We start from the raw sequence: 24168 nt of genomic DNA on the forward strand, positions 1-24168 counted from the left end.
CTAAGCTGAGGCTTATAATAAAGTTCTTAGCTCAGAGCTAGACCCAGTAAACACTAAAATATTAGTTATTGAAAATAATACTTCCTATAAATGTCATCCTAGGTTAATGGACCTAAAACATTAAAACGGCTCTTTTTTTGCCCTCGAAATCAAAATCTAGACTGGACACATAAACAGCCCAGAGAAATACACAGCAAAGGCTTCAGTTACTGACACAGAATCAGGTAAATTCCTGATGCTCAGATAAAAATTGTTGTGTCACGTCATCAGGCTTCATTGAAAAGGTGGCTAAATACAGGGAGAAATGAATTACAGATCTTTATCAGGTCCTGCTGCATAAACATTGTTGAGATATAAAATAACAAAGTGGAAGTTGTCTCTCAAAAACAGATGCTGTGAAATGAGTTGTCCCAAGTTATACAATCATGTGGTTAACTCAGAATTAGGAGGGGAGGGAGTCTTTAATTTTAATCACCATGAATCACCGTGACCACTAGTGGTAAGCTTTCCAACCTTCTGAATTGCAATATATCTAGCATAATTAAATCTTTGATTGTACAGCTAAGTCAGTCATCTTTGTGAATAACAATTAATTGCTAGAGTATTCTAGGCATAAAGATAAGAGATTGAGTTTAAAGTCTACTGATCCCAGGTCATACAGCATAAATTGATTTTATAAAGTAAATCCCTGAGAGTTTATATTAACATACGCCTCTTTTCTATGACCCTGTAAGTGCAAAAAGCAAAGTTTCAATTATGTACTATAGGCATAACTTATTTTACTGCACTTTACTGTACTTGTCAGATATTGAGATTTTTTTTTACAACCTAAAGGTTTCTGACAATGCTGTATTGAGCAAATCTTTCAGCGCCATTTTCCAACAGTATTTACTTACTTCATGCCATTGTGTCACATTTTGGTAATTCTCATAATATTTCCAATTTTTTTTCATTATTATTATATGTATGATGAGCTGGGATCAGTGATCTTTGATGTTACTACTACATCACTGAAGCTCACTGAAGGTTCAGAAGATGATCAGAATTTTTTAGCAATCAAATATTTGTTAATTAAGGTATGTACACTGTTTTTTTAGACATGCTGCTACTGCACACTTAATAGACTCCAGTATAGTATAAACATAACTTTCATATGCATTGAGCAACAAAAAAATTCATGTGATTCTCTATTTCACTGTTCAGTTTATTGCAGAGGTTTGGAAGCAAATGGATAGTATCTGAGGTATACCTGTACACATTTATAATACTGAATAATATTTGTCTCTTTTTTCTCACTTTGTTTATTCAAGAATGAGAGACTACTAATTGAGAAGAATTAAAATTTGTATTTTCTTCTGAACAGACTGGAAGAATTTTGTTATTAGTTTCAAATTGTTAAGTTTGGAATGCTTCCAAGTTCTTGAAATTGTCCTATAGGAGGGAAGATAGATTTTCCCCAGATATGAGATGAAAGATTTTAGATAAGATGTACAGAGAGAAATCAATTTTGCCAAAATAAGTCACTTGGGCACTGTTGGTACTTTGCTATATATTACAAAACTCAATCAAAACTCACACACATACAAACATACAGTGTCCCACCAAAAGAAAAAAAAAAATAAATATATATATATACACAATATATTCACGATCTGCCAATGTCATAAAAAATATCTTGCAATGTACTCTAAAGTATGCATATCTTACTTTTAAACACTAAATTCATTGTGGGCAGAGCCTAACAAAAGCAGACAGGAATGCGCAGGAATTTTCATTTAGCAGGATTAACCTAGGGGACATTTTTTAGAACATGGAATATTCTTGCTTATAGAAATAAATATAAAAGAGCATATGTTAAAACATTTCATTTGTGTGACACTGGTAGAAATTAATTTAATGAAAAAATGTTTAAATCAAAGAACCAGAAAAGTAACTTAAGCTAAACTATATAATTCAATAAGAAATAATAATAACAAAAGATCATTAAACCGAAACCTCAAATAAATTAACAGATATATATTTTATATAAAAGATAGATTTTGTAGATGTTAATTTCATATACATTAAAAAAAATTTACCAATTTACTGTACAACAATGTACAGCAGAATGTGATACAAATCCATTCACTGTCCCTGATATTTATTCTCCAAATATTTCTGAGTAACACAATTGCTGGAGAGGCCACAAGCAGTGTGTTATTACCAGGATTATATAATAATTTTCAAGCCATAGTGGCTGGAAACCCACTACCTACTGTGTAATATTCTGGAAAAGATTATGCTTAGCATGAAAATGTACATAATTCAAAGGCATTGAAAAGCTCACTCTTTAAGTAGATTAGCAGGGCTCTAACTGTCTCTTCACTTTCACTTTTCACCTTCATGCATTGGAGAAGGAAATGGCAACCCACTCCAATGTTCTTGCCTGGAAGAATCCCAGGGACGGGGGAGCCTGGTGGGCTGCCGTCTATGGGGTCACACAGAGTCGGACACGACTGAAGCAACTTAGCAGCAGCAGTAGCAACAGTCTCTTAAGGAGAGTCTGAACTGAGACCAACACCTACTACTAAAGATGTGTACCCTGGACAGTAAGGAAACTTGAGTTAAGCAGAAACACAGTCTTCTCAGGACTCTTCCTGAAATTAGGCTCCACAGTAGACATTCCAAAGCCTCTGCCATCAGCATTTTACATTGAGGAACCTAAACCTTGTTGATAACCAAATCCTCACTAAAAGGGTTTCAAGATGGACTAGTCTTTCTCACACTAAATTCTAGTTTGGGAAAGAGAAAAACAAATATCACATATTAACGCATATATATGGAATATAGACAAATGATACTGATGAACCTGTGTGCAGGGCAGAAGTAGAGATGCAGGTAGAGAACGGACTTGTGGGCACAGCAGGGGAAGAATGGTGTGAGATGAACTGGGAGAGTAGCACAGACATATATACATTACCATGTGTTAAACAGCCAGCTAGTGGGAAGCCGCTATGTAACACAGGGAACTCAGCCCGGTGCTCTGTGATGACCTAGAGGGGTGGGATCGGGGGTGGGAGGGAGGCTCAAGAAGGAGGGGATACATGTATTCTTGCCTGGAAAATTCCATGGACAGGGGAGCCTGGCTGGTTACAGCCCGTTGGGTCACAGAGTCACACATGACTGAGTGTCTAACACTTTCACATGGCTGATTCATGACATTGTACAACAGAAACCAACTCAACATCATTAAGCAATTATCCACCAATTAAATTTTTTTAAATAAAATGAAAAATTGAATTATGTTGTTTGGAAAGAGTGTTCTATAAAGGCTCCATAATTAAAGAAGAGTCACTCACTGTGTCCCTCACACCCATATCCAAGATTATGACACACTGAGTAGTATGCTGGAGCAAGCCCATACCAGTACTTAACAGTTAAATTTTTCAGCAAGTTTGCAAGCCAATTGTTCCTTACAGCCATTTAAAATGAAATCATAAAAACTTACATTTGAATAAATTATATTTAAAACAGAAGTATTAAAACTTTTCACCTCCTAATTATTTTACTATACTTTACTATTAATACCATATTTATCTTTCAAGGGTATTTCTTTCTCCTGTATCTGTATGGTGCAAATACTATTCAGTGCTATGCTCCCATGCACCTCTTCCCAACTCTGTGTCTGTAATATCATATTAGTATTTGAAATCAGCCATAGTGGGGACTATATACAAGATGGAAACCGGCAAATGCTAGAATTGTAACTTTGGTGGGTTCTTTTCTTTTTGGGAGTGGGGGGAGTTCATGGTTAAACATTTACAATCAACACCACTACTTCCTCATTTTTCCATGAGCACTGTGTGCTCATTTTAGGGAATTTTGCCATGGTTATCATTCTGATCCGGAAAGATCTAACTAATTACCCCAAGAGTAAGTGACTGTCCTTTCCCCTTGTCCATCTCTCACTGTATCCCCTACTCTGAATCATATCTTAAGGGCTTCCCTGGTAACTCATCTGGTAAAGAATCCACCTGCAATGCAGGAGACCCTAGTTCGATTCCTGGATCAGGAAGATCCTTTGGAGAAGGGACAGGCTGCCCACTCCAGTATTCTTGGGTTTCCCTGGTGGCTCAACTGGTAAAGAATCCACCTGCAATGTGGGAGACCTGGGTTCAATCCCTGGGTTGGGAAGATCTCCTGGAGAAGGGAAAGGCTCTCACTCCAGTATTCTGACCTGGAGAATTCCATGGACTGTATATAGGCCATTGGGTTGAAAAGAGTCGGACAGGACTGAGTAACTTTCACTTTCACTTCTCTAGATCCTTGTGTAGTCAATGTTTTCATCTTTTTGCTTTCTGGGTTAAAAACACTGACTGACACAAAACGGACAGGTACTAAATGCTTGGTGAACTTAACCAAATTAACAGGAAAGAACTGATACAAGTTCTGCCCATAGACATCTTGGTGAATGAAGAGGCCCCTTGCTCACCGGCTCTAAAAGGGATCTTAATCAAGCATATGAATGCACACAGAAATGCTGCCTGCCCCAGCAAGGTACTGCTGAAAGTAAAGGGCTAATAATTTAGACTGGTATCTCCTATTTTAACAACCTCAAAAGGATATTATCTTTGACATGCTGTCATTAAAGTTTAAGTCTCTTGCCATAATGTACAGAATAGATATATCCTTTTTGACACTGCTCACATAAAAGACAACGCTTGGTAGGCCTGTAATCCCAACAATAGATGAGGATGTCAACAGCTATAAGTCTCCACCTCAAAGGAAACTTCTCACTGCTTTCAAGGAATTAGCACCTGAAAAAATAAACACTGATATGACATCCTGCCACTCACTTCTCTCCTCCTCTTTACTTGACTATATTTGAAAGCAACATGAGACACTCAATAAAATTACGTGTTTTTCTAAAACGTGCTAGCAACCACAGAAGCTTGTGGTGTAATTATGAATGAGTGATGGGGTTGGATAGAGTGCTTCTATCTACTACTGTCCAGACTCCAAGCTGAGAGTAAACTGCCCAGAGAAGAGGGAAGATCTTAAATAGATACTTCAGTGAACAGCATGTACTTGTGGGAAATCCAAAGCACCGCCCTATGTACTTTTCTTCACTAAGAAGTGAACAACAGCCCTCCAAGCAATTCCCAGGCCTCCACTCAGTTCAGTTCAGTCGTTCAGTCCTGTCCAACATTTTGCGACCCCGTGGACTGCAGCACGCCAGACTTCCCTGTCCATCATCAACTCCCAGAGCTTCCTCAAACTCATGTCCATCAAGTCAGTGATGCCATCCCAACCATCTCATCCTCGGTCATCCCCTTCTCCTCCTGACTTCAATCTTTCCCAGTATTAGGGTCTTTTCCAGTGAGTGAGTTCTTCGCATCAGGTGGCCAAAGTATTGGAGTTTCAGCTTTAGCATCAGTCCTTCCAATGAATATTAAGAACTGAATTCCTTTAGGATTGACTGGTTGGATCTCCTTGCAGTCAAAGGGACTCTCAAGAGTCTTCTCCAACACCACAGTTCAAAAGTGTCAATTCTTCAGCATCAGCTTTCTTTATAGTCCAACTCTCACCATCAATTCTTCAGCACTCAGCTTTCTTTAAAGGCCAACTCTCACATGATACATGATTACTGGAAAAACCAAAGCTTTGACTAGACAGACCTTGGTCGGCAAACAGACTGGTTCCAAATCGGGAAAGGAGTACGTCAAGGCTGTATATTGTCACCCTGCTTATTTAACTTATATGCAGAGTACATCATGAGAAATGCTGGGCTGAATGAAGCACCAGCTAGAATCAAGACTGCTAGGAGAAATATCAATAACCTCAGATATGCAGATGACACCACCCTTATGGCAAAAAGTGAAGAAGAACTAAAAAGCTTCTTGATGAAAGTGAAAGAGGAGAGTGAAAAAGTTGGCTTAAAACTCAACATTCAGAAAACTAAGATCATGTCATCCGGTCCCATCACTTCATGGCAAATAAATGGTGAAACAATGAGAGACTTTATTTTTGGGGGCTCCAAAGTCACTGCAGATGGTGACTGCAGCCATGAAATTACAAGACGTTTGCTCCTTGGAAGAAAAGCTATGACCAACCTAGACAGCATATTTAAAAGCAGGCCTACCCTAGGATCTGCATTCCTGATAAGAATTGACTAGGAAAGGACACAATCTACACTCAGAATCCAAGAGACTTTGCCTTAAGAGCAAGGAGTCAGAGCACCTGGTTCTTCAAGAAATATCTGCACCTGGTTATGGGTTTGTCCAATTCCCTCAGGCAAGAAGACTGGAAGCCACAGTTGCAACCACACTAGCTAAAACTTATAGTTCCTGTATACATTTAAGTATATGGTCTATTATACATAGTTCTGCCATTCTTAATTAATAATCTTTTTCTGATTGAATATCCCTTATATGTTTGTTGTGAAATATATAAGGGTCAATCTGCTTTCCAAATAACCTGGTCATGATTTTGGAGCAGAGGGCAGTCAAGGTACACATCCCCTTTTTTGAATGGATCTGTATTTAAGATTGCACGTGCTATAAAAGCTTGTTTTCTAAAGTTCCCTTTTATTAAGACATGAACCTGGTCAAACAGTGCAGCAAAATGACAACATCTCAAAAAACTTATTTTGTAAATGGAGAGGAGCTTATGAAGACACTTGCTGCCATTAGAATCACAAAGACCCATGTCAGTAGAAGCATCCAGTCAGGACAAAATAACTGCATTATTATTATAGTTATATGAACACTTATTTCTGCAAGCTTCAACCCTGCAGTACAAACAGCTTCTCTGAGAGTTGAGAAGAATGTTTAATTATATCTGTAGAACAAATATTTTCACAGGTATAACCCATGGAAAAGGGAAGTTTATTTCAATTAAAGCTAGAATAAGGTGAAAGAGAACGAGATCCAAACCTTAAACTGGACGTGAAATCCCTGCTCAAGTTTAGAAGGCTTTCCTTTGCACTGACTAGCCAAAGGGCAATTCTGCAAGTAAGCTAACAGTTGAGAACATTTCAAGGAGCCCCATGCTCTGTACAACAGGACTCTAAAAGGCCTTAACCCTGTTGACAAGGGCTTGAAAAAGCCTAGGGGTTTAAACAGATTTGAAACTACCTAGGCAGAGGAGAACTAAACATCAACAAAAAGAAAACAAAAAATGTTATCTAAAATTCATAGGTAAATCACTATTCTAAGTGGCAGCAATGCATTTACTTAACATGCATCAAATGCAGATGAAGCAGTACAGATTTCCTTTTCTATATCCTTTAGGCAGAAAACATTGTTTAGGAGTCAACGAGCCTCCCTAGCGCTCTTTAGTTCTAATGATCTCATTTCCATATCTGAGTGCTAGTCCAAGACAAGACATTACCAAGTCTCACTGGATTGGACACTTATTGAGGGTATAGATCACATTCTCCAACTTTCTGGTCAATTCTCACTTTAATCTCATTCTCAAATTAGAGTTTTCATATTTTAATTGAGATTAAATCTCTCTAGGAGTTAAGCTGTTTCACCAATGCCCCCAAATTCCCCAACTCCTCCAAGTTCCCTCAGTCAGTTCAGTTGCTCAGTCAGGTCTGACTCATTGCGACCCCATGGACTACAGCATGCCAGGATTCCCTGTCCATCACCAACTCCTGGAGCTTGCTCAAATTCATGTCCATTCAGTCCATGATGCCATCCAACCATCTTGTCCTCTGTCGTCCCCTTTTCCTCCTGCTTCAATCTTCCCCAGCATCAGGGTCTTTGCCAGTAAGTCAGTTCTTTGCATCAGGTGGCCAAAGAACAGATACTTCAGCTTCAGCATCAGTCCTTCCAATGAATATACAGGACTGAATTCCTTTAGGATGGACTGGTTGGATCTCCTTGCAGTCCAAGGGACTCTCAAGAGTCTTCTCCAACACCACAGTTCAAAACCATCAATTCTTCAGCGCTCAGCTTTTTTTATAGTCCAACTCTCTCATCCATACGTGACTACTGGAAAAACCATAGCTTTGACTAGACGGACCTTTGAAGGCAAAATAAAGTCTCTGCTTTTTAATATGCTATCTAGGTTGGTCATAGCTTTTCTTCCAAGGAGCAAGCGCCTTTTAATTTCATGGATGCAGTCACCATCTGCAGTGATTTTAGAGCCCAGGAAAACAAAGTCTGTTACTGTTTCCATTGTTTCACCATCTATTTGCCATGAAGTAATGAGACCAGATGCCATATTCTTCATTTTTTGAATGTTGAGTTTTAAGCCAGCCTTTTCACTCTCCTCTTTCACTTTCATCAAGAGACTTTTTAGTTCCTCTTCACTTTCTGCCATAAGGGTGGTATCATCTGCATATTGAAGTTATTGATATTTCTCCTGGCAATCTTGATTCCAGCTTGTGCTTCATCCAGCTCAGCATTTTGCATGATGTACTTTGCACGTAAGTTAAATAAACAAGGTGATAATATACAGCCTTGATGTACTCCTTTCCCAATTTGGAACCAATCTGTTGTTCGAAGTCCAGTTCTAACTGTTGCTTCTTGACCTGCATACAGATTTCTCAGGAGGCAGGTAAGGTGATGTGGTATTCCCATCTCTTTAGGAACTATTCCACAGTTTGCTTCCAAGATCCCTAAAAAATGTTAAATGCATTTTCCACAGATTGTTTTAGGTAGTTTATACTAAAAACTGAATCCTTTTCACACATTCACTCTAGCTCCCACCTCCCCCCTCACTTTCATAGTGTTTTGGTTTTGGTTTTTGTCATTCATCCTAAGATTCTGATTCTTAGGAATCACTGTATCTTTTCTCTTGTTTTCATAAACACTGAATTATATTCTTTATAGTGCTTGCCGTGGTCTTCGTTAATCAGCAGACATGCTGATCTATTTTAGGCATTCTATTATGTACTCTCTGCTTGTTTTATTTTGAAGTAAAAGATAATGCAGTTAGAAATTTTAAAAGATAACAGCACGGGTCAGGATATTCTGCAAACATTGTTTAATTCAGTTCAGTAATAATGCTGATGATGGCTTCTGGCCTTCTGAGTTGGCCCACACACTCTCTCTGTGGAGTGTGCTTCCCTCCCCAGGTCCTTTGCCTTCTGAGACAGGCCATATTCTGTCTATGGAGAGTGTATCTCTCTAAATAAGACCACTTCTTACCTATCACTTTGTCTCTGACTGAATTCTGTGACAAGACATCAAGAACTTGTGCTTCATTAAGTCCTGAGAACTGAAACTAAGGCCCAAACCAAGATGGAGGATGGTAACTTAAGGCTGAGCACAAGATTCCTGGAACACTGCCCTCTGACCTCATCACAAGCCAATCAAAGGACAGTCACACACCCAAATTACACCTACAAAAAGTTCTCCCTAAAAAGCATCGGGGAGTTTGGGGTTTTGGGGTATAAGCCACCCGTTCCTCTTGCTTGGCCCTGCAATAATATTTCTCTGCTCCAAAAAAAAAAAACTGATGATGATGATGACAATAATAAAAGCTAAGGTGAATTTTTTTTTTTTTTTAGTATGCCAGACACTATTTGAATCATCCCACCAGATGGGGAAACTGAAGGAATGTGGTTGGGCCATCAAGAAAGTGTTAGAACTAGTATTGACACTCAGGCAATCAGTTTCCAAAGTGGGTAATCTTAAATATTATGCTATATAGTCAATGAATATCCTTTGCTTAAATATGAAATGGGCATAAAATGTTAGTGACTTGACTTAAACAGTTTCCTAAATTTCTATTTTTGAAGCTTGGGTCTTTGTAACTTGGCAATTTTGACTTTGCTTCAAAAAAGTTTACACACCTCTAAAATTACTTTTCTGCTTAATTCTCTCACTACAAGTGCTGTGTACCCTGTTTAACAGATATTTTTGGAATCTCCATTTTCTAGTAGGGCAATAGGTATATTGAAACGACAAAACTGTTGCTCCCCTTCAAAATGATTGACCCAAGAGCCGGGAATAGAATTTGCTCTGCTTCCAGGATGCAGGTGTGGGGCAGTTTGGGTGATGGTCAAGGTCCACCCCGATTCCTGGCTCCCTCTCCAGATCCCCTACCTAGTGGCTGCCCACTACTCAGGACAAAGAGCTCCACTGAAGCAGCAGAGAGGAGGCAGATTAGACTCGGCACCAAGAGCCGTTGATAAGCAGCTGTAGGTTGCGGCCAATACAAATCTGTGGCCAAAAACCAGAGCCTCTGCACACGATGCTGAGGTTGTGCGGGCATATTTCCATACACTGTCCTCTATGAGGACATCTCCCAACCCTCTGCTTCCAAAAGAAAAAAAGTGAGCTTCCAAAAAATAAACATGCTCCCTCCTCTACCCAACTTGTTTACACTTCCAATTACTCAACTTCTGGGAATTTCCACTTGGTGGGATATTACTATCATTGTGGAATATCTCTGCATAGTTCTTCTTTGGTAGGCTTCTTTCTAGTCTTTTGTGTGTACACTCAAGGATATGGAAAGACTGCTGACACACTGCATTGTGGACCCACAAACTGTAAGAGGCAGGCTTCGGCTTTGAGACTTGCCAAGCCACAGGGGTAAGGTCAGTCACAAAACAGACATGGCTTCACCCCTAAGTTGCTAAATGTGGAGCTATGCAAAGACTGCTGCTCCTTAATTGTCATAATAGTCATATCTGTGCCCACCAGTGTACCCAGCCTCTGCCATGGCACGAACACATAGTAGATATGCTCAAAGAACTGTGGAGTGGTTAAGTAAATACATCAATGCAAACCTTAAAATCATGCTCTCACCAATTAGGCCAGCCAGCTCAGAGAGCAAGAATATTTTTTCTCTCTTCATAAAAAATGTTCAAAAAGAAAAACTATACACAAAACTTGCCATATAAGAGAACAGTCCTTAAAACGTACGCTCAAAAATTACCAGTAAAAATATTTTATAATCACACAATCTGTATTAGGGTGATGATAGTGCAGGGTGAAGAATCTGCCTGCAATGCAGGAGACCCAGGAGACGCAAGACACGCAGGTTCCATCCATGGGCTGGGAAGATTCCTTGGAGAAGGAAATGGCAACCCACTCCAGTATTCTTGCCTGGAAAATTCCATGGACAGAGCAGCCTGGCAGACTACAGCCCATGGGGTCACAAAGAGTAGTATGCAGCTGAGTGACTGAGCGCACACATACACACAATCTTTATTAACATATCTAGTGGGAAAAAATGTCTTTTGGAGCATTAGAGAGTAATTTGTATACATATATATGAAATACATATATGTGAAAATAAATTTGGTGGCTAAGTTTCATGATACATAACAAAATTTCTTGTTCACAAGAACCTTACAGACTCCTTTTCCATACCACTTTCTCCAAGATAAAACTTAGATATGCAAACAACTTAGATGGCAACCCATAACTTAGATATACAAATATACAAAGTTTTCATCTCATTATTGTTTTCATTTCCATTTTCACCATGTATTCTATGCCTTCAACAACAATAATATCTTCATTACCCAAGTTTATATTCCCCCCCCAAAAAAATTTATGGTACTTTCTAATCAGAAAAGTACTTTCACATATATTATTCATTTTACCTTTAAAAGTGTCCTATTGAGTAACCAGAGAAGTTAATAAAATCACTTTATTGTAATATTCCAATTTTAGTGATAAGGAAGTTAAGGTCAAACTGAAAGGAATTACTCCAAACCTCAAAGCCAGAAAGTGACAGAGCTCAGAGTGGAATACAGTCTTACAGAAATCAGTTCTCTGTGTACTAAAATTTTCTGTACAGAAACCTCCAAAGAACCCAAAGCATCCTGTTCTTTCTGAATAGATCACTGCTAAATCTTTCACCTCCTATACCTCCTAAGTACTTAAATGTCAGTTTAGATAAAGGGGCAAAAATGGGTCAAGACTATACAGCAATCTGCTTCAAACAACCAGGCTGTCAGGCAAAGTGTTACTTCACCATACAAGAGTCACAGTTATCACATCTGATGAAGATATACTCAGGGGTAAAAACGAGTCATGAAGCAAGCAGCCAATGGACAGGGAAGAAAATAACAATTCATTAAGTTCTTTAAGATAAGACAAAGGAGTGTGAAGGTAGACCTCCAGTGACAAAAGGAAGCATGCTGAACACACAGCAGTCAGTACACTTCCTCCACAAGCACCGCCTTCACCCCTAAGTGCCAGGCCAGCTGCCCTGGCCAGAGAAGAGAGGGCACACTGCTCTAAACCGGCACAGTCACATTTGGGCCCCTGATCCTCACTCAGGGCCAGCTTTACTTGACTCAAAACTTAACTCAAAATTCTGTCAAATTTTAATATTGGACCTATTCAATACTAAGGCAAAGAGAATACAATCGTGAAAATAATAATATGCATGCTTTAAAGTAGGGCTTAAGGACCCCAAAGAAACACTCCCTAAATGATGAACAGCTAGCTGATTTGCAACACACAAATCTGCTAGAAGCAGACTGCCTCTAATCTTCTCTTCCTGACCTATTCCCTTCCCCTTAGAGGCTAAGGCTTAGGCCACCATGGCTCCCTGATGTTACCACCTAGGAGTCCAGATCAGGGAGCTCCAACTGTCTTTTCTCCAGCACCTCCTTTCACCCCGCTCAGAAGGACTACAAATACACACACAGGACAGGCGCACCCCTCTCAACTTTCACTGCTCACAGCTTACTTAATTCTATCTCAAGCAACCACATTGCAGTTTGGCTGCTTTTCCAGAACCTATTCCTCGATTTGTTGACAACTCATGGTTCGATCCACAGTCTCCCATGACCTGGTTGGGGGATCTAGGGCTGAGTCCAGAATCCTAGTAAACTAAGCCAATCTACATACTTCCCCTTAGGAGCTGGACACAGGATTGACTGAAGCCCATTCCAGTGACCCTCAGAGCCCCTTCAGAGACCCAGCACATAGTTCACACAATCCTAACGGACCAGAATCTGGGAGCTGCCGAAGCCACCACCTCACCTCTACAGGGAGCCTAAGACCAAAGTTCTAGAACACCCCAAAACTACATTGAGTAGACAGAGAAGGATCATATCCCAAAACAATTATATGAACTCCTAAGTAAAGCTCCACCTGAACTGTCAGGAGAGACAATAAATTCCCCTTTTGTTGCAAGCAGTCTAGGTTGCATTTTCTACCACTGACTATTACATCTGTGTATATATTCAATAATGAATCTTGGCTCTCCTAGTCCTCACACTGTTACCCAAGGCAAGTTAATACTTAATCTCTCTAGGCTGAAGTTTGCAAAACAGAGATGACTCCAATCTTAAAGGATTACAGTGAGGATTTTAAATTATGTAAAATACTGACCATAAGGCCTACCAGGCTGCAGGCACTCAGTAGATGGAAGTTCCTATTGTTGTTTTTTTTTCTATTTTTGTTTTGGCAACTGCTTTTGTTCTCTCCTCTCCAGTGAATGAGGGAATAAATGGACCTAATTTTTGCTGACAAGAATAAAAGTAGAACGAGTATGAACAGCAAGCTCTAGACTTTGGTGTACAACTAGAAAAGGTAACAAATCAGAGACTTCAGACTAAAATTCTTCAAGATGCATGCGAGTACTTGTCAGAGTTTCTCTCCATCATCAAGCTCTCCCCTAACCCCTAATCCGTCCAGAATTAAACCTTTTCCATAGAACACTAGTGTCTAAGTCGAATAAATGTGGCAATCACTGATTTGTAGTTTATACATTAATCTAGCAACTATATTTGTGTATTTAAAACAATAAAGGTTAAGCAAACTTTCACTTACAGTATCAAACATGTAGAGAATTCTGCTGTATACTGAGCCAAACCCCACCTCCTGATATCACAATACAACCAACTATCATGGGTTAACATTAATTTATATCTCTTGTTTTCCATTAGTTTCTGCCATAACCAGGTCATTATGCCAGTATTTTCTGAGTCACTTGTGAATGGCAAAAACAAATAGAGCAGTTGTGATTTAATCAGAGACTTCACTGTTCAAACAGCCAGCAAAAGTAGACACATTTAGAATAGTAACTGGATAATAAAACACACTTACAGGCTTATTAATAAGAAGGCAATTAGGTCTTCTGGGAAAATTCATTTTCTCAAAGAATGCTAAAGCAAGCTATAAAATGCAAGTAAAATTGTGTTTTGACATGAATAGCGTACACTGTCTATTACATCATAATTTTTCTCTGGAGAAAACTGACAAGAATCTCTGTTCTTAAATATGAGCACAAAAGATAGTAAAAAGAATATCAGTGATAGTTAATGCATTCTACCTAACTCCTATTCATTAAATTTGACTATCCTATAAATGAGCTCCTTATTACAAAGATCCTTAAATTACACTTAGAAGAAAAAGAGAAATATAAAACAAGAAACTGCAGCCACTGGTTAAAAAAAAAAAAAAAAAAAAGAGGGAATACTGTCTTCTATATCAATATGTCAATGTGCAATGTAAAAATGATTGGCATTTATCATGCTTGGTTCCTCAGATAATATGTTTACCCTCGAATATTATATAATACATTCATAATCAAACCTATTTAGTCTTATTTTTATTCTCTTATGGAATATTTCTTTCAAAATTGTCTGAGTATTCTTTAAAAAAAAAAAAAAAAAAAACCTGAATAGTTTCGTTGTTTTGATGTGTCTGGGTGATAAATTATAATTAAGTAATACTGATCAGAAATATAATTCCAGGGAAATTTATTTCATGTTGTAATTAATCCTTTCACAGTACTCTTACAATTCTACAGTGAGGTGCATGTGGTACATCTTTTCAAGCTGAGCTTTCTTTGTCTTAGAGCAGGGTTTCTCAAAAATTAACTGTTCAAGCAAATCACCTGGGGATTTTGTTAAAATGCAGATTCTCAATTGGTAGGTCTGCCGTGGGCTCTGTTATGTGATCACAAAATCATTGCAAGTTCCCAGGTGATGCTGATGCTGCCAGTTCATGGACCATAATTCAGGTAGCTATATTCTAGGGCATCTTGCCACTGACAAATCCAATGACCATGAAGCAATCAGCCATCATTCCTTAAATGGGCAGTGAGGACATTAGAAAGTCTTCCTCTCTCTACTCTTGAATTTGTCAAATGACCTAAGTCGAGTCATATCAAGAAGCTGTGGCCAGCCGTCCACTTAAGCAGCTGCCATGTCACCCTACCACCCGACAAGGATTAGGGGAATTTTTGCAGCTCATCAGCTGCTGCCCTGGACTGGGTTTGGAGAATCAGCCTGCAAGCATCTGGTTAAGAAGCAGGCTGCATAGGCAAGAGTTTATATAAATAGACACCAATCTGGAGTTAGGTTTCTTAGTTTCTCCTTTAAAGTATGGAATAGGGCAGTCTTGGAGAAGGCAATGGCAACCCACTCCAGTACTCTTGCCTGGCAAATCCCATGGACAGAGAAGCCTGGTAGGCTGCAATCCATGGGGTTGCTAGGAGTCGGACACGACTGAGCGACTTCACTTTCCCTTTTCACTTTCATGCATTGGAGAAGGAAATGGCAACCCACTCCAGTGTTCTTGCCTGGAGAATCCCAGGGACGGGGGAGCCTCGTGGGCTGCCGTCTATGGGGTCGCACAGAGTCGGACACGACTGAAGCGACTTAGCAGCAGCAGCAGCATAGGGCAGTCTATTCTATATTACATAGTTCCTATATTTTCCATTTCAGTTTCTTCATCTACGCAATAGACAAAATAGTTCTCTACACTCAATAATCTAGGGCTCCCCAGGTGGTTCAGTGGTAAAGAATCCACCTACCAATGCAGGAGACATCAGATTGATCTCTGGTCCAGAAAGAACCCGGGCTTCCCTCATAACTTAGCTGGTAAAGAATCCACCTGCAATTCAGGGAGACCCTGGTTTGATTCCTGGGTCAGGAGGATCCGCTGGAAGGGATAGGCTACCCACTCCAGTATTCTTAGCCTTCCCTTGTGGTTCAGCGGGTGAAGACTCCGCCTGTGATGTGGGAGACCTGGGTTCAATCTCTGGGTTGGGAACATCCCCTGGAGAAGGGAAAGGCTACCCACTCCAGTATTCTGGCCTAGAGAATTTCATGGACTCTATAGTCCATGAGGTCGCAAAGAGTCTGACACGACTGAGCAACTTTCACTTTCACTTCACTTTCCAAAAAGATCTCACAAGCAACTAAGCCCGGGCACCACAACTATTGAGCAACTACTGAGCCCACGTGCCACTTGTGAGTCAGGGCTCCTGTGCTCCACAAAAAGAAAAGCCACTGCAATGAGAAGCCCATGAACCCCAACTAGAGAGTAGCCTCCATTCTCCACAACTAGAGAAAGCCCTTGCACAGCAACAAAGACCCAGTGAGCCATAAATGAAATAAATAAAAACAAATCACTCTTTTTAAAAATACTCTATCTAGAATATAAGTATAGGAATTTGATTCCATCTGTAGATACCCTTGGTTTCCTTCTCACTTGAACCTTTGGACAATGATGTTCTATCATTGTTAAGATATGTGTGTGTATGTATGAACATATATACATAAGAACATATTTACATCTTTCAACTTTCTCAACAAAATAAATGCACACGGTAATTCTAAACACTATTTTATTTGGATTTATTTCTATCTGGGTTCTTTTGAAAATAACTCCTAGAATGATACCTGTAAAAGGATTTAGTCAGCACTGCTCTGTTCATCATTTTTACTAACAGAGCTCTGTCTATGATCATATAAAGTAGAAACATGGATTATTTCATTCAAGACCACTTAATTTGCTCCTAAACAACTGCAAGTGACATGATAAGCCACGTGTAATTTTGATGGATTAGCAACATACAGAAGAGAATGCCAGAAAATTCAACTAGAGTAGAGTGGGGAAATGGCAATGTTCCACAATAGGATCAATGTGATTCTTACACCCCAAGCCCAGTGTTTCCCAGAAGCTCAACAATCTGCAAAACCTCACAAAACTTTTTTAATTATGTAAGGTCAAGTTTTTATTACTAAAATACTAACAACAAATCAAAAGAATCTCCATAAGAATATTTACAGAAAAATAAACATATCCCTCCCAACAGAACTTCATGGAACTAATAAAACTTTTCATGTGAAACTATGTTTGTTTAAGAGCATTTTTCATAAAAACACATTTCCACTAAGATGAAATTTGAACCTTGTAAACTATCTACCTCTACAGTTCTCATTGATATCACACATCCAAACATAACTTTTAAAGTTTTCCAAAGCCTAGATATATGTCACTTATCTCAAAATAATGGGCAGTATGGTACTCAAATGTTTTCTATCCCCATTTACAAAAAGGAACTCAAAGTCTCTCTTACTTCTACAGACATACAAGCACAAATACTCTGCAACATTAAAAGATTATTTCATGGATTTACAAGCTTATTTCTACTTTCAACTGAAATAAAAATTAGCCTGATTGATGTACTTACTTTGATATCAAATACTCAAGATATCATGAATTGATAAAATACTATTATTCAGAACTATGACAAACAACATGAGTTTTGATGGAAAAAAAAGAAAACACATTCACAAGCAATTACAACCTTTTTAGGCAAAAAGAAATACCATTTGATAAAGGGACACAAAACAGACACATGATCAAAGGGTAAAGTCTGAGAGGAATACACAGGGGGAAGTTTTCATATCCACAGAATAAGAAATGAATGTGTTTGGACAAAGGCAAAGGCTGATTCCAATAAACAAATTAAAAAATAGGGCTTTTTTTCCCTTTAGAAAATTAAATGAAAGATTAACACGCGCACACAAGATCCCAGTGTTCTTTGCTTTGTCTTTAAGAACAATCTGTAAACTCCCTTGATGATTTCCTGCTCTCAGTCTTCCAGTATTCCTCTTCCTGCCCTCAGTGAAGAACAAGGAAGGGAAATAAGAAGCGCGCAGGCAGAGAAGGACAGCATTTTCCATGCCTCAGAGAAGCAGATCCATATTTAGCATGACTTACACTGTCTGTATCACCACCTTGAGCAGACCTAGAACACAGCACTTCAGAAGCATTAGAAGGAAACAACCTAGTTTCTCTATATAGGGCCATACCACATAAATCAAATGTTTGTTAAAGGCCATAAAAACATGTAGTAAACCATGACTGCCTGAAATATAAGATCAGGTAGGAGGACTGGTGTTTGCTCCGGGTAATGGTTGAGTCATAGTTCCAGTTTTTAAGAACACGATCAGCACCAAAAGATATGTGGTGAAAACAAAAAGGCTGTGATTTTGTAGATGTGCATGTGGGCTTTGTTGTTGCTAGAGGGGAGGGGGAAGAAGCGTGGGAGGGGGTAGAGTGGCAGAGGGGTTGATTTATTTTTCAAATTCATATTTATGAATATAAAGAGAAGAGCTGTCAGGAGCACATATGCCAAAGCCCAAACAGCAGCCAGACCTGCCTCTTCCCGTCTGGATTGGCCAGACACAAAACAACATCTTGCAATCTAGGCAAAATCAACAGAATCAGATATATGGAGACTAGTGAAAGAAAAACCAGTCCCAGAAATGTATGGTTACATATTAATAATAGTTTAGAACTTGCAGTTTTAATAATTGAGGGATCGAGATTCTGGCCAATCAAAACCAGAAAACTGACAGGCAACCCTTTAAAAAGCTGTCTCTAATGGATCTTGCCAGTACAGATATTAAGTATAAGAGAAATTTAACTCACATATGGAACAGTAAGGAATGAGACACTGAGAAAGTGGCTCTGCTTAGATGAGTTGCAAGGTTCTAAGGGATCAAGTGAGTAAACACTTACAGTGTGACATGCCAGGAACTATATCCAAGGCAGGCTCTGGAGTTGCATTTCCAGGCTCACATCACACTAGAGAGACAACAGTCCCTCTCTAGGTCACAGATAAGACTGCATCTAAAAAGCTGCATTTTTCTCCCACTGAGATGAACAGGCTGAATAGCCAATAGGTAAACAGACAGTTAAAGAAACTGACTAAAAATAAATTTCTTCTATAGTTGGAATACTACGAATGTTAATAGTGACTCTTCTACAGGTTCAACTCAAGTAAGGATTTACAGGAGGTAAGTTCAAAATAAATAAATAAAAGATAATTTCTCTCACTGTGCTGATAAAATTATGGTCTGGCCAATCTGGGATGTTTATGTTCAACAACAATTAAAATGAATGACTGGCCGAGTGAAACACACAAATACACACACACACACACACACACACACACACACCATCCTGAACTTACGGGGGAGAATGTGGGAGCAAGAAAAGATTGAAGTCAAGGCAGTTAGCTACCTTAATATATGATGATTACATCCCAGATAGCTACATGAAGCTTGACAATGTACAGGGCCAGCTCACATAAATTATTTCACCCCATCCTCGTAAAAACCATGTGGAAAGGTCAGAACAGGTATCATTATCCCCATTTTGCAGATGAGAAAGCTGAGTCTCCAGTTACCTCATCTGTGACTGGTTTTGTCAGCCATCTGAGTCCTAATACAGAAAACGTTCTTACATTGTGATATCAAGAGATAACACCTATACACCCAATGAATAAACTTCAGTACATTTTTGTGCTTCCATGCCTCAATTTCCCCAGATATAACACAGATATGACACATTTTTAGGTGCTGTTTTAAGTGAGTGATCAAATTGAAAGAACACAAGTTGAGATTTACAGGAAGCTCTAGAAGTTTAGATTTTCAAGAGGGTCACCACGTAGCATTTCTACACCTTAACTCCAACAGCTAAGGGAAAAGTCACAAATGATGAAAACATTCCTAAAACTGTGGCCTAAACAAAGCAGACCAGATTGAGCACATGATATATCAAAGATCTAAGGGTCTGTAGTCTTTCAAATTTTGCTTTTGAAGCTTATCACTACATTAGGAACCACATGATAATATCTAAAAGTGAAAACTGGCCTAAATAGTGTGATTTTTAAAATATATTTAACAGGAGAGTTTACAATTCTGAACATGTATTTGTTTTACACTTTCAAAGCATTTTTATTTAAATTTCTGGAATGAAATAAAAGTTCATCATTTAAAGTAGAAAGTAAGAAAAAAATGCAACAAAGAATACACTTGCAATCTCTGACTCTATGTTTTTGCAACAAATCTGATTGCCATAAAATCTGATGACAGTGGAATAACAAATGACTTAGGAGAGGCAGAAAATAGAAATTTTTTAAAAAAACAAATTTTTAATTTATGGAGAAAGGCAGATCCACAATCTGAACTCTGGGAATAAAAGGCATTCTTTTCTGGGCATATAGACAAATCCTGAATAGTAAAATTTTGAGATATAGTCCTGCCAGAATTGCATTTACTAGGCTTGCACATTCTTTTACTTAAATATAAAGTCAAGTGTTTTGCTTTGTCAATAAAGAAAAGCCGGGCTTATTTAAATTACTTAAAACTGGACGTCTAAGAACACAACTGTTCATTAGAGATACCTGAACTCCAAGGATCAGAAAAGCTCATCTATACATTCTGCTGGAGGAAATCTAATATTTATTTGGTCAGTAAAGAGTAAATAACATATGAAAGGAGAAAAGGGGAAAGTTTCTTCACTGATAAAAACATATCCATCAGCTATTCAAACATTAATAGTTGCAAATTTGGAATACATGTAAGTTTCATCATGCAACTGGTAGAATTCCAACTTTCAATTAACAAACTACATGCCTTTTCAAGGGTAAGCTCTGCGTGCACTGACAAACACTGTGCAGAAATCAATACCCACTTCCAACTTGCCTACATACAACGTCTTACATCAAGCACGCTTCCAATACTAACCAGCACTACCTGTCAGAGACGCTTGCACGAATGCTTACTCCAGAAAGAATTAAAATTAAGCTATCGGTTCACTCATTGCACAGAGCTGTAGTCCTCTGCAAACATCACCTGTATACATAACTTTCCCTGTACTCCCTGCATTTCATAATCTGCCTGAGTACACATCACATGCTGCCATCTGAATCTGTTGTCCAACTCCTTTTATAGAGTTCTAAAAGGGGGCGGGAAGGCCGAAAGAGGACGCAAGAGAAATAAACATTACTCCGGAAACCAACAATCTGAGTTTATTTCCAGGAAACCAGGCAGCCACAACAAGGAGAGAAACCGACAGTGCAAAGTTCGTCCGTTCTCCGCGTCCCATGGCCTCAGCCAGGAGCGCGGCTGCCGCTTCCCGCGTCTTCTGCAGCTTCCCTCGGCCACCTCTGCGTCTCCATCTGCACTGAGAACCAAGGCAGCAGACGCGCTCGCCAGCCAAGCTGAGCAGGGTGGACAGGCCAGAAAAGTTGTCTAGACCGGCGGGAGGCAGACGATCGCCCGGGAGCCTGCTCCTCAGCGTCCACCTGGTGAAACTTCAGAGCCCCCAGAGGAGAGAACGAAAGAAACCACCGACAGGAAGGATGACAAAACTGGCAGGGAACGGAGGACGAGACTGGGCGAAATGGGGTTTCACGGACTTGTCGAAGTGGTTTTACCAGAACCCACTAGAACCCAAAAGGGCTAACTGGCGAGACCTCACTGCACGCCTCCTTTGGGGTTCTCTTGGCGGCGGGCGGCAGTCGTTCACAGCCCCCAGCAGGCAGGCCGGCTCCGGGAGGAGCTACGCCAGCTTCGCGGTGGCTCTGCGGGAGGAACGGGCTCCCACCCCGCGCGGGTCAGGCTTCCCCGACCCGGCGCCCAAACCTCGCTGCCCAGAACCGCTCGGTGTGGCTCCTCAGAATCATGTTTCAAAACATCCTACAGGCTCTGCCAACACACACACGGAACCTGCTGCGCGCGGTGCCCTAACCCACGGGGCGAGCCCAACGAGCAGCCCCGCGCTAGAGAACGAGAAAAGGACTGGGGGAGGGACGGGGAAGTAGTTAGACAATAGTCAGGGGAGGTTATTCCCAGGACAAAAAGCACCTGGCAAAGCACGCCGAGGTCGGTCCCTTCGAGTCTCCACCTTTCTGACAATGGCTTCCCGAGGGGAAAAAAATTTTTTTTTTAATGTTCTAACGGCGGAGAGCTACAAGCCCGCACCACGAGCAACAGAGTAGCCGTCCCCAGAGTCGTTTACTACTTTTTCTTTCTCTCTTCCCCGGCGCGGTGCAGTCAGCGCGACACGCCGAGGCTCCGCGTTTCCCAAGAAAAGCACTGCCGCCCGCACTCCCGCACCGCCCGGCCCGCCTGCGCCCGGGGCGAGCCTCCGCCGGGAACAATGGGGCGCAACGAGGAAAGTTACCTGCGCCACGGCGCCCAGTCGGGCGCCCCGCGTCCCACCTGGCACAAAGTCGGGGGACCTCTCTCCGTCTGCCCGTTCCCCCCGCCCCCCAAACCTCTGCCCACCGGTCCTGGAGAGGAATCCGATCCCTCCCCGGGCAAGCCTCAGGTTGGGGGCACTCATCGGGGCTCCGGACGCCCCCTCGGCCACTCACCTGCGGAGAACTGGCCTTGGGCCGACCCCAGGAGCGGCCAGGGGGAGAGAAGCAAGAGCGCCACAAAAGCGGGCAGCGCCGCCGCCGCCGTATCCATGTCGACTTTGGGAGAAGTTTCAAGCCGCTTTGCAAAGAGCTGCCGGGAGGCTCGCAGCGAAACCCACCGCTGAGGGGCCAGCCGGGCCTGGCGGGGTAAGCGCCGGGAGTGGATAGCCGCGCGCCCGCACTTTTTCCTGCTCGGCGGGAGCCAAACTACCTCTGGGGCGCCAGCGTCGCCCGTGTCGCCGGCCGGTCGCGGCGGCTGCTCTCCATGCTCGGCAGAGGCTGCTCCTGTTAGTCAAGAGTTACTTTGCTCGGGGAGGGACGGGGGCGGAGCCGGGGGTGACGTCGCCCCGCGGGCTCCGGGCGCTTCTGAGGAATGCAGGCTCGGGCGCGGCGCCGCCGCCGCCTCCTGCCGGAGAGACACGCGCCAACCCCGGCCGCGCGCCCGCGCTCCGCGCCGCCTTTGTTCGCCGCCCGAGCCCGGCCGCCCGCCGCCGCTCGCGGGTAGCTGGCGGGAAAGGGGACCCGCGCCGTTGGCTGCCCTGTTACAGAAATTGCAGTTTGAAAAGCGGGAGTTGGGAAAGCAGCGTGGCCGAGCCCCAGGGGGCGATCGCAGAGACACCCCGTCGCCCACGCAGAGGGGTCTCGGGGTTCTGTCCCCAAGACAGAGGTCCCAGCGGAGCGGTGGCCGGCAAGAAGGACGAGTCTACACTCGTAGAGGAAAGCGCCCAGAGGAAACACCCACCTGCATCGCAAACCCTGTTCCCTATTGATGTCATAAGGAATAAGACACCCCACCCCCGTAGAAAACTTATTGTTCCTTCCTCATATAAAAATAAAACTTGAACCAAAATAAACGTTCAGTAACTTTCCAGTGTGAACAGCTGGCATGTCTTTTTTTCTGGTTTATCATTTGCCGAATAATTTACTCTCTGCTTCACTGACTTTGCTTGTACTTCTGAAACCTTCGGCCTCTTTCCACTTCTTCCCTCTGGAAGAACCTAAGAACTGCAAGGCTTATTATCCTTGCCTTTCACAGGGTCTGCTGGAGTGGGAAATGGTTTCTGTTTTGTTTTTAATATCTAAGAACTATTTAAGACGTTAATTATTTCGCGAAAGAACTTAATGGGGACAATGAAAACAGCAACGAAAGATTTTGTACGCAGAAAAATAATGCTATATTATGACAGTAAAGTATTTTACAGTTTGCTGCTTCTTCAGCAGCTTGAAGTGGTTTCACCATATGCCACACTTACTTACTTCTATGAAAAGACTGTATAGAGTATACTGTATTCATTTTTGTAAAATAGCAAATAAAATAGATCTGGTCACAATTGAAGAAACAATTTTTATTCAGAATTTTGATGTCATATATACCATTCCTAGAACAATGGAATCTGTTGATTGACATCTGTCAGTTACTTAGACATCTTTAGCTTTTGTAAATCAAGACAGTGTGACGTTCAGTTTAATATAACATTCACACAATTTGCCAGGACATATATTCCTTTATTCAGATTAAGTATATGCAGTTAAAGACCCCATTCTTCCCAGGTGGTGCAGTGGTAAAGAATCCTCCTTCCAATGTGAGAGACTCAAGAGACACAGCTTCCAACCCTGTGTTGGAAAGAGTCCCGGAAGGAGGAAATGGCAACCTGTTCCAGTATTCTTACCTGGAAAATTCCATGGACAAAGAAGCCTGGCGGGCTACAGGGATTGCAGAGTCAGACATGACTGAGCACGTCCGCTTCTCTC

At 41.2% G+C, this 24168-nt stretch overlaps 1 protein-coding gene and 1 long non-coding RNA gene across 7 annotated transcripts in view; both read right to left on the reverse strand.

The window, feature by feature from the left end:
* The window catches only part of PTPRK (protein tyrosine phosphatase receptor type K), a 612566-nt gene extending 589880 nt beyond the window's left edge, over positions 1 to 22686 (reverse strand). For 3 of the 6 annotated variants that reach the window (XM_070795548.1, XM_070795550.1, XM_070795547.1), the window contains exon 1: positions 22372 to 22681. In XM_070795548.1, coding sequence (XP_070651649.1) covers positions 22372 to 22468 — 97 coding nt within the window. In that variant the 5' untranslated portion in view covers positions 22469 to 22681. Of the gene's footprint in view, positions 1 to 22371 lie in introns of all 6 variants that reach the window. The other 3 variants (XM_019967412.2, XM_019967411.2, XM_070795549.1) reach the window with 2 other exon arrangements.
* LOC139184809 (uncharacterized) lies at positions 21006 to 22364 on the reverse strand. Its single transcript, XR_011568328.1, has 2 exons — positions 21860 to 22364; positions 21006 to 21306 (listed from the first exon to the last, which is right to left on the reverse strand). It is a non-coding gene; the product is annotated as an uncharacterized lncRNA (long non-coding RNA).
* Positions 22687 to 24168: the final 1482 nt, after the last annotated feature.

Source organism: Bos indicus, chromosome 9 (assembly GCF_029378745.1).
Source record: "Bos indicus isolate NIAB-ARS_2022 breed Sahiwal x Tharparkar chromosome 9, NIAB-ARS_B.indTharparkar_mat_pri_1.0, whole genome shotgun sequence".
NCBI lineage: Eukaryota > Metazoa > Chordata > Mammalia > Artiodactyla > Bovidae > Bos > Bos indicus.